The sequence below is a fragment of the Auxenochlorella protothecoides genome (assembly GCF_000733215.1).
Source record: "Auxenochlorella protothecoides strain 0710 unplaced genomic scaffold scaffold65, whole genome shotgun sequence".
In the NCBI taxonomy this organism is placed as follows: domain Eukaryota; kingdom Viridiplantae; phylum Chlorophyta; class Trebouxiophyceae; order Chlorellales; family Chlorellaceae; genus Auxenochlorella; species Auxenochlorella protothecoides.
Window position 1 is genome coordinate 132,800 of NW_011934127.1, and position 15,140 is coordinate 147,939.

The following is a 15,140-nucleotide window of genomic DNA, read 5'->3' on the forward strand; positions in this document are numbered from 1 at the left end:
GCAGCGCCCGAGAGTCCTCGCCCTGGCAACTGGGGCAGTCGCGAATGCCAGACTCCTCCGCGAATCCGAGACCACGCACGGAGAGGGGAACATGTGGAACGAATTTACAGGGTATCTTATGTTCCTTCCTACCTAACGCCAACCCCGCAGCTCATGGACTAACAAGCTCATCACTGCCAAGGACCACGGGTCTGTGCAGCTGAACATCGGCCACCTGGACGAGAACGGTGTGTACAACGGCTCCTTCTCCACCCTGGCCCTGCACGGCCAAGTCCGCGCCAAGGTAAGCAGGAAAGAGTGAGATTGAGGGACGAAGTGTTTCGCTAAAGGCTGGTGGGGAAATTGGTTGAAAGCTGGCATCCCCATGCCTGCACACCCATCCATTCATGCAGGGCAACGCCGACAGCGCTGTGGACATCCTGTGGAAGCGGAAGCAGGCTGAGATTGGTCAGTGAATGGTCTCCCTATCGTTGCACAGCGTGATGTAACTGTCCTGGGATCAGCTTCTGGAAGAGGGAACGAGGTTCACATCGGGACGGAGTGCTTGGGAGGCAGTGCGTGGACGAAGGGGCAGAAAGGGATTGCAGGCGGCGAGGAGGACTATCAAAGTGGCTGGTGTAGCCCGGCAGAATCACAAAGCCTCTTGGGTGAGCAAGCGCAGGGCCCATGGGTGGGCGGCCGTGGGTGCCTGCAAGAATAGGCTTCTTTCCTTGTCGCATGGCACACGCTTGAAATCGACACGTCAATGGGGAAGGCCAACCTGATAGTCAGGCGAGGAGCTTCTATTTGGCCTTGTATCAGAAGCAATGATTAGCACCGCGTTGCCTGGCAGTGAGATGCATATCTACTCTGGTCGGTGTTGTTGTCTCCATGGGTACCTGAGTGACGAATGAAGCGTCTTGCAAGTGGCCCCCCAATAGAGCATGTCGCCGCTCAAGCCAGGCCCAGTCCAGGGTGACGCCATGGCCCCGTTCCCTGTCATGCATGCCTCGGCGCGGCCCATCATGGCGAGACCGGGAGGCGCAATAGGGCGAGGTACCGGAGGCAGGTGTCCGGGGTGATGGTGGCGCTGCACTCGGCCAGCGTGCCCAGCAGGCTCCTCCCCACCTCGTAGACCTTGCGGGTGATGAGGGAGTTGGGGTCCTCTTGGGGTATGCGGCGCCCATGCAGGGGCACAGCATGGCGGTCGAGGCGTGGTTTGAGCGCAGCAGGTACGAATTCGATTGCAAGGCCGGATTGCCGCTCTGGGTCATGCCCACGGCCTGCGCCTTACAGAGTTGCTAACAGGGGTGCTCAAGGGCCACGCCATGGCCAGGCCAGCCTCCAATTCCTCACCCCAGGCAGCATCCCACCTGCGCGTGGTCGGCCTGCAGGCCCGCCACCCACTCCTCGATGTCGATGCCGTGCGCGCCGGCCGCCAAGATGATGCATGCCAGGGCAATGGTGTGCGGGGGGTGCAGCAGGTGGCAGCGGCTCAGGTACGAGTCGTTCAGCAACGCCCTGTGAGGATCACGGGATGGAGAATGGAGTCGATGGTTGGCGGGCGGCTTCTGGGTACCTTGAGGGTGGCGGGGTTCCGTCAAGAGCGGTTCTGTGTTTAAAACACATCAAAGGCAGATATCGGGGTACACCTTGGACAAACGCCTGCGCGCCCCAACCCCTCCCCGCTCTCGCATGCGTCTCGTCTCCTTGCAGCGGCAAGTGAAGGCCTGGGAGCACCAATCTCATTATGAGCAGTCGATGTGTGCTCCTTGCGTCCCATCTTTTACAACTCTCCACGCCTCCCAGCCTCTCACCCCCCCCCCTCCACCACACCCCACCAGGCAGTGCGCGTGACGGCTTGATTGGCCTGCAGGCCCGCCGCCGTCAGACCCTCCAGCAGCGAGGGTATGGGATCGAATACCAGCAGCGCGACGTTGACCTTGGCCTGTGCATGGGGAGGAGAATGAGGTGCACTAAGACCTCGCTGCTGATACCATGCAGCATGCAACAGACCCCAAGCATGCGCCGGCCATGGTATCAGCTGCAGGGGGAAGGTCTCCTTGCCATGAGAGTGTCTGCGGGCGCCCCTCGGAATATCTTCAGGCTCTCTCATGCAAGCATTTCTCTCCTCCATCTTTGTCAACTCGATGGATATATACTGCTCCCATTCCACAGCCCAAAACTCCCATTCCTCACCACCAGCTGGGCCTCGGCGGCCAACACGGCGGCCAGGGCGGCGGGCGCGTGCCATCGCCCGCTGGACCCCAGCGTCGTTGCAGTGTGCATCAGCCCCTTGGCATGCACCGGCATCTCCTCCACCTTGGACGCGAGGAAGAGGGCGGCCAGGGAGAGTGCGCGCGGGTCCGCCCCCGCGAAGCCGTCGTCCGCGTAGAACCAGCGGAAGTAGAGCGCGGCGGTGGAGACCACTCGGCGGCGGAGCAGCGGGGCGCCATCCTTGCGTGCCACGCAGCCCATGGCTGTCATGTCTGCAGGCGAGGTGCCGGGGTCAAACGAGGGAGGGACAGGAGGGTCCAGGGCCAATGTGGGCGCATCTCCGGCGGGTGGCCCAGAGTTGCCGACCGAGGGTGCAGCTCTGGCCGCAGCGCTTCCCTGGTCCCCAACGCGGCGCACATCGAGGCTCTGACCCCAACCCACCCCGCCTCGTCCTTCCCCTCACACATTTGAAAAAGTACTGGTACAGCTGGTTGATCTGGCGCCAGGCGAGACCAGACTCAAGATCCTTGGCGTGGGAGGTGTGGAAATCGGAGGGCTGCAGAGCGCAGGCCCTGCGAGATGAGGTGCGAGCTGGGAGTCAGGGAGGGACAGGGCTGGGCACGGAGCGCACAATGCTTGGCCGCGAGCGTGGCTTAAACATACCTCTGCGAGGAGAGCCAGTAATTGGCTGCCATTACTTCAGCGGAAATGTATGAGATGCCGTATCGCACGTTCGGTATTCAGCAGGCTGGTGTGGCCAGCCCAACACTCCATAGGAGCACTCAGGAGCGGGACGAGGCCACACGCGGCCCCTCCCTTCCCTATCCCAGTGGCACCTCAATCCGCCCTTTATACTATATATATGTCTTTAAACTGCACTGTGAATGCCTCGTGCCGGATGGTGGAAGGGCAGATCACTCGCTCCGGAGTGGGGTTTCCGGGAGGGACAGCTTTCCCCGGGTCGATGATTGGGCAGCCTCTGCCTCTTCCATGCAGGGGTAGCCGATTTCCCTCTGATGCCCGCTGACAGGATCGTGCCAGCAGGGCAGGAAGACACACCCCGATCCAGGGACCATCGGAACTGCCCGCCGGGCCATCGTGCGCCGTGGCCCATGCGCTCAAGCTCAATTTCGACTGTCCTAAGCTTCGGTCGCGACCGGTGGCAGCCATAACACGCCCGGGGCACGGCAAGTTTGCGAGGGTCGCCGACCATCGCGGGTGAGCGGGGGGATGCATCCCAGGTGAAATGATGATTGAAGGCATGTAATGCGCGGTGTTAATGGCCCACATTCTGCACTCCCCAGCCCCCAGGAGCTGGCATACGAAAGTTTGAAGCGGGCCCCGGCTCAGCCACGCGGTCAGTGGACCTTAGGGCACCGAGATCCTCCTCGTCGTTACCCCCTGGTATGTGGTATGGTTTACTCCATCGTCGCCTGCTGGCCCTGTACCGCCCTCCCGGAGGTGATCGCGGCACCGACGGGCGGTCTCACCCACCACCTTTCCCTCCCACTCTCCCGCGTGGGATCGGGCCAGGCATGAGACCCTGCCTCGTATGCTCAAGCCTCTCTCCAAGCATACACACCGCAGGCAGGGCAATGTCACACCCCTGACATCTGCCATGGAAGACCCAGCGGCCTCTCCCGCGCCGCCGGCGCCACCAGCCCAACCCCCCCTTGAGGCGATCACGCCCGCGGGAGAGCAGCAGCCTGCCCCGCCGCCGGCCGGCCCAGACACGGCCACACCCTCGGCTGGTCCCTCAGCCGCCGAGCCCCAGTCGGGGGGCGGGACGTACTACACCTCCTCCGGCCAGCGCGCGCGCCCCCAGAAGACGCCGTTCCAGAAGGAGACGCTGGAGGCGGCCTTTGAGATGAATCGGCACCCCACGGAGGAGATGCGGCGGGTGCTGGCGGAGCGCATTGACCTCACCGAGCAGCAAGTCGGGGTGAGCGGGGTGTTTCACGATCAATGCCCCCCGAGAATGCGACGACTCCCTTCTTGCCACCCGCTCACCCAGACCTTTCACACCCCTGCCCCCAGACCTGGTTCCAGCACCGGCGCCAGCGCAAGCGCAAGGAGCAGGTGCAGCAGGCCGTGGCCCAGGCCGTGCTGCCTGGCGCCCCCGCCTACATGGCGGGGAAGCCCGGCGACGGCGGGCCGGAAGAGGACGGGAAGGGGGCTGAGGACCCCGCCGCGGTCCAAGAGCTGGCGGCCTTGCTGGAGCTGGCTGCGGCGCACCTCCCCGTGCCCTTCCGCCCCGACGGGCCGCCCTTGGCGCTGGAGTTCGACGCGCCGCCCGCCGCGGCGCCCATCGGCGCGGCGGGCTTCGCCGACGCGGCCACGCAGGCGGCGGTGGCGGGCCTGCTGGGCAAGCGCCCACGCCCCGACGGCGCAGCTGACCCCGACCCTGCAGCTGGCGGCGCGGGACCCCCGCCCAAGAAGCCCTCCGCCGCGCGCCCCGGCGGTGGCGGCTCCGGCGCCAAGCCCGCGCGCCCCGCCGCCTTCGCCCCCGGCGACCTTGACCGGCTGCGTGCCGAGGACGAGGCGCGCGCCGCGCTGCTGGCGGAGCGCGCCCGCCTCCAGGACGAGCGCCTGGAGGCCAGCATCCGGCGCGAGCAGGAGCGGCTGGCGCGCGAGCGCGAGCGCGTGGATGGGCGCGTCGCGCGCGAGCGCGAGCGCGAGCTGCAGCGCCTGGAACTGGAGCGTCGCAGGCACGCGGAGAAGTCGCAGAAGGAGCAGAAGAAGGAGGAGGAGCGGCGCGCGCGCGAGGCCGCGCGCCTGAAGCTGCTCCAGGTTTGGTGTGGTCGTGGGCTTTGAGTGGTCGGGATGTGGGGAGTGGTGATCCCCGCGGTGGGGCAAGGGGCAGTGTGGTGGAAGCTGCAGATAAATGAGCAGGGTCTCATGGACATGTGGAAATGGTTCTCAGCTGGAGCAGCAATGGCTGGCTGGTGGGTACCCTGTTGGTGACAGCTGTGGTTGCAGTTGCACCATGCCAGCAATCCCATCCGTTCATGAGGCGGGTCATCGCCTGACGCATCACACCTGCCGCACCTCCTCCCCGCTCCCCACCATCCTTACCACCACCACCACCCATACCACCTCTTCCTTCCGCAGGAGAAGGAGGAGAAGCGGCTGGCGGCGCTGGCGGACAAGGAGCGGCGGGCGGAGGAGCGGCGGCGCGCGCTGGAGGAGCGGCGCAAGGAAAAGGACCAGCTCAAGGCCCTGCAGCAGCAGGAGAAGGCGGTGCTGCGCCTGCGCGTGCGCGACTTTGGCACCGGGCCGCGCGACGACGCCGACCTGGAGTGGGAGGACCTCATTGCCGAGTATCGCACGACGCATGGGTGAGGAGCGGGGGGCGGGGGGGAGTGGAATTTATCAGGTGGACTTGCAGGAGTGCGGGGACTGTTGGATGAGCTGACTTAGGTCGGCAGGCGGGTGCGGCACCCGAGCTGAGACAGTCCCTCGCATGCAGCAATGCCACGCCGGTCCTCACACTTTTCCGCCGCAGCGCCCGCGCTCACCGCTCTCTCCATCCTCCCCACAGGCTGCCCGAGGACGACTTTTTCCCCTCCGAGGGCGACCCGGCGCCAGAGGGCCTGCCGCCCCTGCCCCAGAGGCCGCAGGTGTGAGGATGGTTTGGCGTCGTGGGTTTTGGTTTGGCCGGGGTTTGGCGGCGGGCGGACTGGCGCTGGCAGGGTAGATGGCAGTGTGGTTGCCACACTCCCTTGCAAAGCACTGGCCCCATGTAGAGGCAGCGCAGGGACTCCTGCTCCTTCAGGCAAGCAAAGGGCCCTTCTCACCTGCCAACCCACAACCCACCCCCCAAACAAAACCAAAACACAGTGGCCGCCTGCTGACGTGGCCCTGATTCCGGCCTTCCCGCCTGAGCTGGGCGGGACCGAGGCCGGCCCCGGCCTCCTGGAGGCCTGGTCCTTCCTCACCTCCTTCTCTGGTGAGCTGGGGCTGGAGCCTGCCCCCCTGGACTCCCTGCTGGCGGCGCTGGCCCGCGGCTCGCGCTCGCCCGCGCTGGCCGCCGTGCACTGCGGCCTGCTGCGCACGCTGCAGGCGGACGCGGAGGAGGCGTGGGCGGCTGGGCCCGCCTCCACCTACGGCGGGCTGGAGTCCAGCGCGGCCGCGGCGCGCCTGCTGGAGGAGGCCTGGGCCTGGGGCTTCGACCCCGACGCCTGGCGCGCGCACCTGGGCGCCGCCACCTGGCCCGAGGTCGCGCGCCAGCTGGCCACGGCCGCAGGCCTGGGCCGGCCGCGCCCGCGCCCACGCCGCGAGGAGAAGCCCAAGATGGGACGTGAGGGCGAGGACGTGGCCGACGACGGCGCGGCGGGCGGCGGCCTGCGCCTGAAGCTGCCCCCCCGCCTCGGCCTGGGCACGGTGAAGGCCGCGGCCTGGGCCGTGCTGGCCGAGGTGGGCGCCGCGGGGCTGAAGGTGGACGAGATCGCGCGGCGCATCCAGCGCCGGGGCCTGCGCGACCTGCGCTCCAGCCGCACGCCCGAGGCCTCGGTGGCGGGGGCGCTGGGCCGCGACGTTCTCTTCGCCCGCGTGGACCTGGGCACCTACGCCCTGGCCGCCATCGTCGCCTACGAAGCGTGAGGCTCTGTCTTTTTTTCATGTTGTCGTGGGTGGGTGGGGTGGGCAGGTCTCGTGTGTGTGAGAATGGGTGTGTGCGTGTGTGTGTCGTGCTGGAGGAGGGGCTTGTGAGCGACGAACCACCTCTCGAGGGGCCCTCTTCCCCACCGCCGATGCAATGCAGGAAGCTGGCCGCCGCCGGGGGCAAGGAGGGCGCCGCGCCGCCCGGCGTGGCCGTCGAGCCCGGCGACGCGGCGGCGCCGGCGGGCGCGGAGGACGGCGCGTCCCTGGAGGGCCTGTCCTCACCGCGAGCGGGAAGGGTGGAGGTGGTGCAGTCCGAGGCGGGGGAGGCCGGCGAGGGGGCCGAAGGGGCCCAGCCTGGAGGCGAGGACGCCGTGGAACCCGCCGCCGCGGAGGAGGAGGAGTACTCGGACGACGACGAGGACGGCCAGGTGGGCAGGTTGTGCTGGCTCGAAACGCAGTGAAGCAGGGGAAGGTCGGGAGGGGCGGCTGGGCAAGTGCCCTGCCCATGCCCATCGTACGCCTGTCCACTCCTTACAGTCACCGTCCCCGCCGCCCCCCGCCCCCCCCCCCCCCCTAACCCTACATCCAGGACAAGACCGAGGAGGGCTCCGGCGCCGGCTGGTGGAGGCCCTGCAGCGCTGCGACTACGACGCGCTTTCCTGGGAGCACCGTGTGGACATGCTGCGCTCGCTGTGTCTGCTGGCGATGCAGACGCCCTGCATCCGCGACACCATGGAGCGGCGGCAGGAGGAGCAGCAGCGCCTCAAACGCCAGGTCTGGGAGGACGCCAAGGTGGAGAAGCGGCGGCGCCAAGTGGAGGCCGCCGCGCGAGCGCGCGCGGCGGCCGAGGAGGCGGCGAGGGCCGTGGAGCGGTACCGCCTCGCCGGTGGCGGCGGCGCGGCCAGCACAGCGGCCTCGGCGGCGGGTGAGGCGGCGGGGGACGAGGCGGCCGGGGTCGAGGCGGCCGGGGTCGAGGCGGGCGACGTCGTGTCGCCCAAGCCCGAGTCGGGCACGGACCAGGCTACTGCACCCGTGCCGGGTGAGATGGCCGGGCCGCCACAGGAGGAGCCGCACGCGGGTGCGGAGGCCGCGGATGCATACGCAGGGCAGGCCGTGGAGGCCAAGGCCGGGGAGCCTACGCGGCAGGAGCAAAGCGACGGCCCAGCGCCCATGGAAATTGACGGTACGGCGCCCGAGGCTGCGAGTGCGGCGCTCGTAGAAGCCTCCCCCGTGAAGGCCGAGGACGGGGCTGGAGGGAACGCCCCGGCGCCGCAGCAGCGACTGCCGGAGGGGGCTTCCCCGCCCGCCGCCGGCGCGCGGGAGGACCCTGCGTCCGACCAGGACCCGGGCGCCGTCGCGGAGCGGGAGCGCGTGGCGGCGGCCATCGCGGCCGCGGAGCGCGCGGCGACGGAGCGCGAGACTGAGGACCGCGAGGCGGCGCGCGCGCGGCAGGCGGCGCGCGCCGAGCAGGTGCTGCGCGACATGGAGCGCTGCGCCGTGCGGCTGGAGCCTCTGGGCGCGGACCGCCGCTTCAACCACTACTGGCGCCTGGTGGTGAGCCTGTCGGGGTATAGGGAGAGCGGGGGAGGGGGGTGTTTAAGAGGGGGCCGGCGGGGCGGCGCACCCCTCGGCGTGCTGCGGTGCGGGGTACCTGCGCGTCGCAGGGCTTCGACCAGCCCTCGTCCCTCCCCACACCACCACCACCGCCCACTGCACGTCCATGTCCCGAGCCGCAGCTCCCGGGATCAGCGGACCACGGCACCTCCATCGCCTCGCCCGACCCCGGCGCGGGCCGCATCTTCTTCGAGTCGGGGGAGGACGGCGCGCTCAGCATCGTGCGCGACGCGGCGAGCCTGGACGCGCTGGTGGGCGCGCTGGAGCGGCGCGGCGCGCGCGAGGCGGGGCTCTACGCCTCGCTGCTGCGCCACCGCGACGCGCTGGCGGCTGCCATGCCCGCCCGCCCGCTGGCCCTGCCGCCTGCGGATGACGACCTGCCGGCAGAGGAGCGTGCGCGGCTGGCGGCCGAGCACACCGCCGCGCTGCAGGCCTGCGGCATCACGCGCGCGGGCCGCGCGCGCACCGGCGCCGGCTGGTCGCCCTTTGCGGCCGGCGACAGCGAGGAGGCCACCAAGCTCAAGGCCGACCTGCTGCGCATCAAGGACGCGCTGGCGCCAGAGGCCCTGGCCCCGGGCTTCGATGCGGGGGCGTGGGCGGCCAGACTGCTGGCCCCTGGCACGCCCGAGGACCTGCGCGCCGCGCTGGGCGCGCTGGAGGCTGCGCTGCTGCCCTCCGCCCTCTCCCCGCTCTTCCCCCGCGCCCCGGCGGAGCTGCTCGGGGGCGCCTGGCTGCCGGTGGGCGCTGGGAGCGCGGGCGCCGGCGGCGACGGCGGGGATGGAGCCGCTGGCGGCGAGGCCGAGGGCGCCGGCGACAAGGAGCACGACGCCCCGCGCGGACGCTCCACCACCCCCGCCGGTAGCCAGCCCCAGCTCGCCTGGCTGCCGGCCACACACGCCTCGCTCGCGCTGCGCGTGCTGAGCCTGGACGCCGCGCTGGTGCCGCGCCCGGGCGAGGCGCCGGCGAGGCAGAGCCTGGAGGGGTACTGCCGCGCGCTGCGGCCCGCCGTCGTGGACGGGAAGCAGGGGAGGGTGGTCGCCGGGCAGCCGCTCGGTGGGAAAAAGGGGTGGGGAGGGAGGGAGGTATCGGAGATGTACTGAAGGAGGGGGCCAGGCAATGGAGCGCTGGAGTGTGGGCGACACAACCCACATGAATGTCTACGCCGTGATGAACCTTACTGACAAGCGCGCTCCGTCCCCCACGTGACTCCTGCAGGCATCGGCGGACGCGTTCGTCCCGTCAGCTTTCCCCCGCTCCCCCACAAATTGCTCTATGGGCCACGGAGGGTGGGTCGCAAGGGGGTGGGGGGGGGAGGGAGGCAGATTCATGAGGGAGCAGGAGCATGGCGTCTGTGCTCGGAGGGTACCTGGCACGGTGCATGTAAATTATGTTCTTCAGGGAGCCAAAGGCACCCCACTGTTGCACCCTACTTGGTGTATCCAAGGCATGACCGACTGTTCCTCCCCCTTCGACCGCCCCGCAACCCCCTACTTTGCCGCAGGAGTTTGCCTTCCCGTTGGCGCAGTTCCAGAGGGATGTGGTCAACAACAGCGACGCCTCCATCGCCGTCGCGCGGCCCAAGGGCGTCGGCAGGGGCAGGGGCCGCGGCAGGTGACCCAGGGAGGGAAGGGGGGTTCGAAGGCTGGCTATGGGACTCCGGGCCAAAGCATGGGTCCTGTGCTTGCCACCCGGGCGCCCAGGCGGCAGTCTTGATTTGCACGAGCAGCGGCCGTGACAACTCTGTGCCCGACACCCAACATTGTCACCCATTGCGCTACCGGTGAAACGTGGCTCTCACATTTGCCTCCATCCGCGGTCCGATCATCTTGCAGGGGCCGAGGATCCGCCCTTGCCGCAGCAGAGGGGCGGCGGCCGGGCGTCAGCCGGGCCACGCCGCGCATCGTCGGCAGCTCTAAGAAAGAGCGACGGGCCATGCTGACGCAGAAGTCGGAGCTGGCCAAGGAGTTTGAGAACTCCGGCTCGGGCGAGTGGGGGAACGCATGGGCGGGGAGGGGTGCGCGCCCGGTGGGGAACACGGCGGCCAGGCTGAGCAGAGCATCTCTGGACCCACATTTCGCCCAGAGCAACACCAATTTCCCCCGTCCTCCTTGCAACATTGCCATCCCTCGCCTACAACTACGCCTTCACTGTCTTTCCCTGCACCCTGCTGCAGATTCCGAGCGGCACTACGGCACAGACTTCGATGAGGACCAGGAGGAGTTCAACGCCGGGGGGTCTGCCGTGCCCTCGGCAGGTGGGGATCTGCCATCTGGGGCCCCATCGGCGCTACCCTCCGAGGACGAAGCCATCTCAGGTGGGCTCTTCTTGTGTGATATCTTGAGAGGGTGGAAATTTCATGTTTTTGCTGATCAAGGCGCTGCCTCAAGCCGATCTGATCGCCAGGCAGGGAATGTGCATCAACCCCACCAACCCCCCTGGCACACCATACAGACGAGGGGAGCGGTGACGAGGAAGGAAGTGATCAGGACGCTTGAGCTCAGCCTCTGCCAGCGGCTAAGTGCTTGGAGCGGCCCAGCGCATCAAATGACCCCTCGACTGCGTCAGCGCCGCGTGTCATGCAGTATGATGTGCATGACCTTTGCCCCCTGGCAGAGCCTGCAGGCATGCAGACGGTGCGTGTGGCCGGCTCACGCCGCGCATCGTCGGCAGCTCTAAGAAAGAGCGACGGGCCATGCTGACGCAGAAGTCGGAGCTGGCCAAGGAATTTGAGAACTCCGGCTCGGGCGAGTGGGGGAACGCATGGGCGGGGAGGGGTGCGCGCCCGGTGGGGAACACGGCGGCCAGGCTGAGCAGAGCATCTCTGGACCCAGATTTCGCCCAGAGCAACACCAATTCCCCCCGTCCTCCTTGCAACATTGCCATCCCTCGCCTACAACTACGCCTTCACTGTCTTTCCCTGCACCCTGCTGCAGATTCCGAGCGGCACTACGGCACAGACTTCGATGAGGACCAGGAGGAGTTCAACGCCGGGGGGTCTGCCGTGCCCTCGGCAGGTGGGGATCTGCCATCTGGGGCCCCATCGGCGCTACCCTCCGAGGACGAAGCCATCTCAGGTGGGCTCTTCTTGTGTGATATCTTGAGAGGGTGGAAATTTCATGTTTTTGCTGATCAAGGCGCTGCCTCAAGCCGATCTGATCGCCAGGCAGGGAATGTGCATCAACCCCACCAACCCCCCTGGCACACCATACAGACGAGGGGAGCGGTGACGAGGAAGGAAGTGATCAGGACGCTTGAGCTCAGCCTCTGCCAGCGGCTAAGTGCTTGGAGCGGCCCAGCGCATCAAATGACCCCTCGACTGCGTCAGCGCCGCGTGTCATGCAGTATGATGTGCATGACCTTTGCCCCCTGGCAGAGCCTGCAGGCATGCAGACGGTGCGTGTGGCCGGCTCCTGTTACCGAGCCAGCCGAAACTGTCCATACAAAACATGTTGGCCACTCAGTAGAGCGGGAACAGTGTGCAAGCGCGATGTCGAGCGCCGTAGAGAACCTACCATTTACATGGGGTATCCATTCGACCCCGGAGCGATGGATACCAATCCGAGGAGTGCTTGGGTCCCGATTTGGCTGTGAACCACAGAGGGGTGGCCACATTGCACTGCTTGTTGCTCGCCGGAAGGCCCCTGCTGCTCAGTCCCTGCGCATTCCCGGTGATCTCAGCACGGAATCCGGGCCCGAGCCAGGCCGGCCGCGGCGCTGACCCCTGAAATGGAGAAGGTCACGGGGATGGTGCTGGACCACGCCCTCCAGTGGGGCGCGCAAATGCTGATTGTGTGGTTCGTGGGCCTCTCCCTAGGATACCTGGTGAGTAAGAAGGTGAATGAAGCCCTGCAAGGCGCGCTGCGGGCCCGCTTACCGAGCCCGTCCCCTGTCTTGCTCGCGCAGCTGCCGCGGCCTCGCTGGCTCCAGAAAGGCCTCGTCTGGAAGGAGCTGGCCCTGCAGACCACCACCGGGTCCTGGTTCAAGCGTGTCACCCTGGCCCTGCATGCCCTCCTGGTCGTGAGGTAGGTGGAGATGCTGTACAGCCTGGGTGCAGTATTACCCCACCCGCATTGCGCGCAGCTGTCCCGCCTGGACCACCTGATCCTGGGCCGCTGGCAGGGCCTGCCCCCTCCTCCAAACGCCATGAATGTCAAGGTCACCAAGCATTCGTTCATTGCCACACCGTTTTGCAGGGAGATCCTGCTGCGCCTGTGTCCGCCCGGCACCTTCCAGGCGGCCTGGAGGTCCCTGTGGCCCTCCACCCAGGTGTCGGCCTTTGCCGCGGCAGCGGCCGTCGCCTGCGTCGACGACGCGGCGGACGCCCCGCGCCTCGCCCTCGCCGCCGGGAGCCACGCCCCGCCCCACCCGGCCGACGCCGAGTGGTGGATCACGGAGTCCGACTGGCAGGTGTTCCGCGACGCGTGCGAGGGCGAGGGTGCGCCCGGGCAGCCGCGGTGGGAGGACATGTGCCGCAAGGAGTTCCCCGACTGCATCTACACAGCGCAGCGGCGCACGCTGCACTGCGGCCGCACCGAGTACCGCTCCACCACCGTCCTGCGCGACGCCGGCGCGGAGGCGGTGATGGACTTTTACCTGGATGACGATGTGCGCGCGGTGTGGGACCCCATGATCTCCGAGCACTCGCTGGTGGAGAGCCGGGCCGTGGCGGGCAACCCGGGCGCGCGGTGCCAGGTGGTGCGCTGGCTGCGCACCTTCCCCTTCGCCTTCATCAGCAGCCGGGAGTACGTTCTGGGCCGCCGCGTCTTTCGCGACGCCGCCACCGGCGCGCTCTATGGCATCACGCGCTCCGTGGACCACCCGGGCGTGCGGCGGTGCGGGCGGCACGTGCGCATGGAGGACTGCCACTCCATGTGGCGCTCCCGCTCCGTGGAGTGGCCGGGGGAGCCCGGGCGCCGCGCCGCCGAGACCGTGCTGCTGCACTTCGAGGACCTGGGCATCCCAGAGCACGTCGCGCGCTTCGCCATCCGCCACGGCATGGTCGGCTTCCTCAAGCGCATGCTGCCAGAGGCGCGCGCGTTCCTGGCGCGCCGCGCTGAGAAGCTGGACGTGGACGAGCCGGACCCGGACGCCTACGCGCGCCGCGTCGCGGCGGGGGCCGACGGAGGGTGTCTACTACTGTCGCAGGCGCACGGCGTCGCGTCGCAGGCGCACCCGCTGCCGCCCCGCGCCGACGCCGATGGCGCGGCAGACTCCACGGAGGCCTCCAGCTGGTCGTCGCGGGGGAGCAGCGTGAGCATGCCCAGCATGCGCCGCCTGGGCACCATGGTGTTGGCCTCCAGCGTCGCCGTGCTGCTGGCGCGGTCGGGGGCCAAGAGCAGCGCGTCGAGGAGACGGCGCCACCGCGCGGAGGCCGTCCGCCTAGACGCGCTGTGCCTGGAGTCGGTCGCGGCCGCGCACGCGCCCGCGGGCGCGCGCGCCGCCGACGCGCAGCTGGCCGCCCCGATGCCGCGCCCCGTGCGCAGGCTGCGACGGAGGGCGGCCCTGCATGCCGCCGACGCGCAGTCGGTGTGATGCGAGCGCAGGAGATGTGCGGCTGTTTCCTGCTGAGACGCAGGGGAGGCGGTTCAGGGCACCTTTTGTGGGACGCCACTGTGTCCGGGTGACAGCCTCCCTCGACGAGTCTTGACGTCTCTCTGTCGCGGGCGGGAGGCTTGAGGACGAGCCGATAGGGCGGTCGATCGCAGCGCCCGACGGCTCGTGGATGTTTGACTGGCCACAGCACCGACAGGTGGCAGGCCAGAATACACCCGCCACAACACATGAAAGTTGCTGTGCGTGCCCTGTATGCGTCGAGCGTGCTTGTACCCGGGCTGCCTCCGAGCAGAGTTGATTTGCTTGCCTGCCATTCACAGCTTCTCATCCCCCCCTTGTCGCTCTTCTGCAAAACCTTCTCCCCCCCACCTCGACTTTGCCCGCTTGAGCGATGCACACCCTCCAGGTGTTTTTTGCACACCAGCCCTTTCATTCTGTGCCGCGTACTGACCCCAGACCCCCCCAACTTTCATTGATGTGCATATTGCGCGAGTGCCCATGGTAACACAGAGCCCTCGATCACAGCGCTGAGCAGGCAGGCAGGCAGGCGGGTGTAGTAGTGGTGGCAGGGTCGTCGTCGGGAAGGATGAATCCGCTAGTCTGCTGTGTTGAGGGTTCTAGGACCCTCGGCAGGACAAGAATTCTGAACACCACAACAAACTGAGGCCTTGCGACTGATGAAGGTGGAATCACTGTAAGACCATGTGAGAAACTGGCTGTGATCTTCGCATGTGATGATAGAAGTTTGAGCGACCAGGGACAGGTGTGCAAGATTTGTGGGACGATTGGCGACCACAGAGATCGCGCCGGCGTGAAACGCCATGCATGCATCTAGAAGCAGCGGCAATGAGCCACAATCAGCACCATGTGCATCTGCTAGTTGTCCTCTTGTGCCCTTGTGTCAGACGGCATGAGACAGAACAGGTGACTCTTCATCCATGTGCAGTCTCCCGACCGGAATCGTCCCGTGCGCGCCACTCCCACCTCGCGGCGTGCTGCTTGCCCGGCCGACTCAAGGCTTGGCTGGTCGTGTGAGCCCACACCGTGCCATCGGGCGACATCGCATGCCCACTCCACAGGCATGCTTACCGGTGTGAGGTAGCTGCCCGTCCCTGCAGCATGGCTCCCTGCCTCCATGTGATCGAGCGTTGTGCACCCACCTCCCATAGGCAGCC

At 67.8% G+C, this 15,140-nt stretch overlaps 4 protein-coding genes across 4 annotated transcripts in view; 3 read left to right on the top strand and 1 right to left on the bottom strand.

The window, feature by feature from the left end:
* The window catches only part of F751_5560 (40S ribosomal protein S21), a gene marked incomplete at both ends in the record, with an annotated part of 1,523 nt that extends 1,068 nt beyond the window's left edge, over nt 1-455 (top strand). The window contains 2 exons of the mRNA XM_011397415.1: nt 151-283; nt 393-455. Coding sequence (XP_011395717.1) covers nt 151-283; nt 393-455 — 196 coding nt within the window. The remainder of the gene's footprint in view (nt 1-150; nt 284-392) is intronic.
* A 547-nt stretch (nt 456-1,002) lies between these two features.
* On the bottom strand, nt 1,003-2,466 carry F751_5561 (Cyclin-C; the record flags this gene model as incomplete). Its single annotated transcript, XM_011397416.1, has 4 exons — nt 1,003-1,116; nt 1,353-1,500; nt 1,797-1,927; nt 2,179-2,466. The coding sequence occupies 4 exons, from the start codon at nt 2,464-2,466 to the stop codon at nt 1,003-1,005; spliced, it is 681 nt and encodes a 226-aa protein (XP_011395718.1).
* Nucleotides 1,308-1,601, top strand: F751_5562 (hypothetical protein; the record flags this gene model as incomplete). Its single annotated transcript, XM_011397417.1, has 1 exon — nt 1,308-1,601. One exon carries the CDS (start codon nt 1,308-1,310, stop codon nt 1,599-1,601), a length of 294 nt encoding a protein of 97 aa, XP_011395719.1.
* Nucleotides 2,467-3,602: 1,136 nt separating the features above from the next.
* F751_5563 (Homeobox protein unc-4-like protein) lies at nt 3,603-13,944 on the top strand (the record flags this gene model as incomplete). Its single annotated transcript, XM_011397418.1, has 21 exons — nt 3,603-3,657; nt 3,957-4,138; nt 4,234-4,475; nt 4,905-4,986; nt 5,308-5,534; nt 5,738-5,816; nt 6,037-6,414; nt 6,484-6,794; nt 7,094-7,226; nt 7,435-7,590; nt 8,535-9,465; nt 9,628-9,698; nt 9,914-10,023; nt 10,245-10,426; nt 10,586-10,726; nt 11,043-11,186; nt 11,346-11,406; nt 12,114-12,234; nt 12,316-12,434; nt 12,606-13,257; nt 13,360-13,944. 21 exons carry the CDS (start codon nt 3,603-3,605, stop codon nt 13,942-13,944), a joined length of 4,962 nt encoding a protein of 1,653 aa, XP_011395720.1.
* Nucleotides 13,945-15,140: the final 1,196 nt, after the last annotated feature.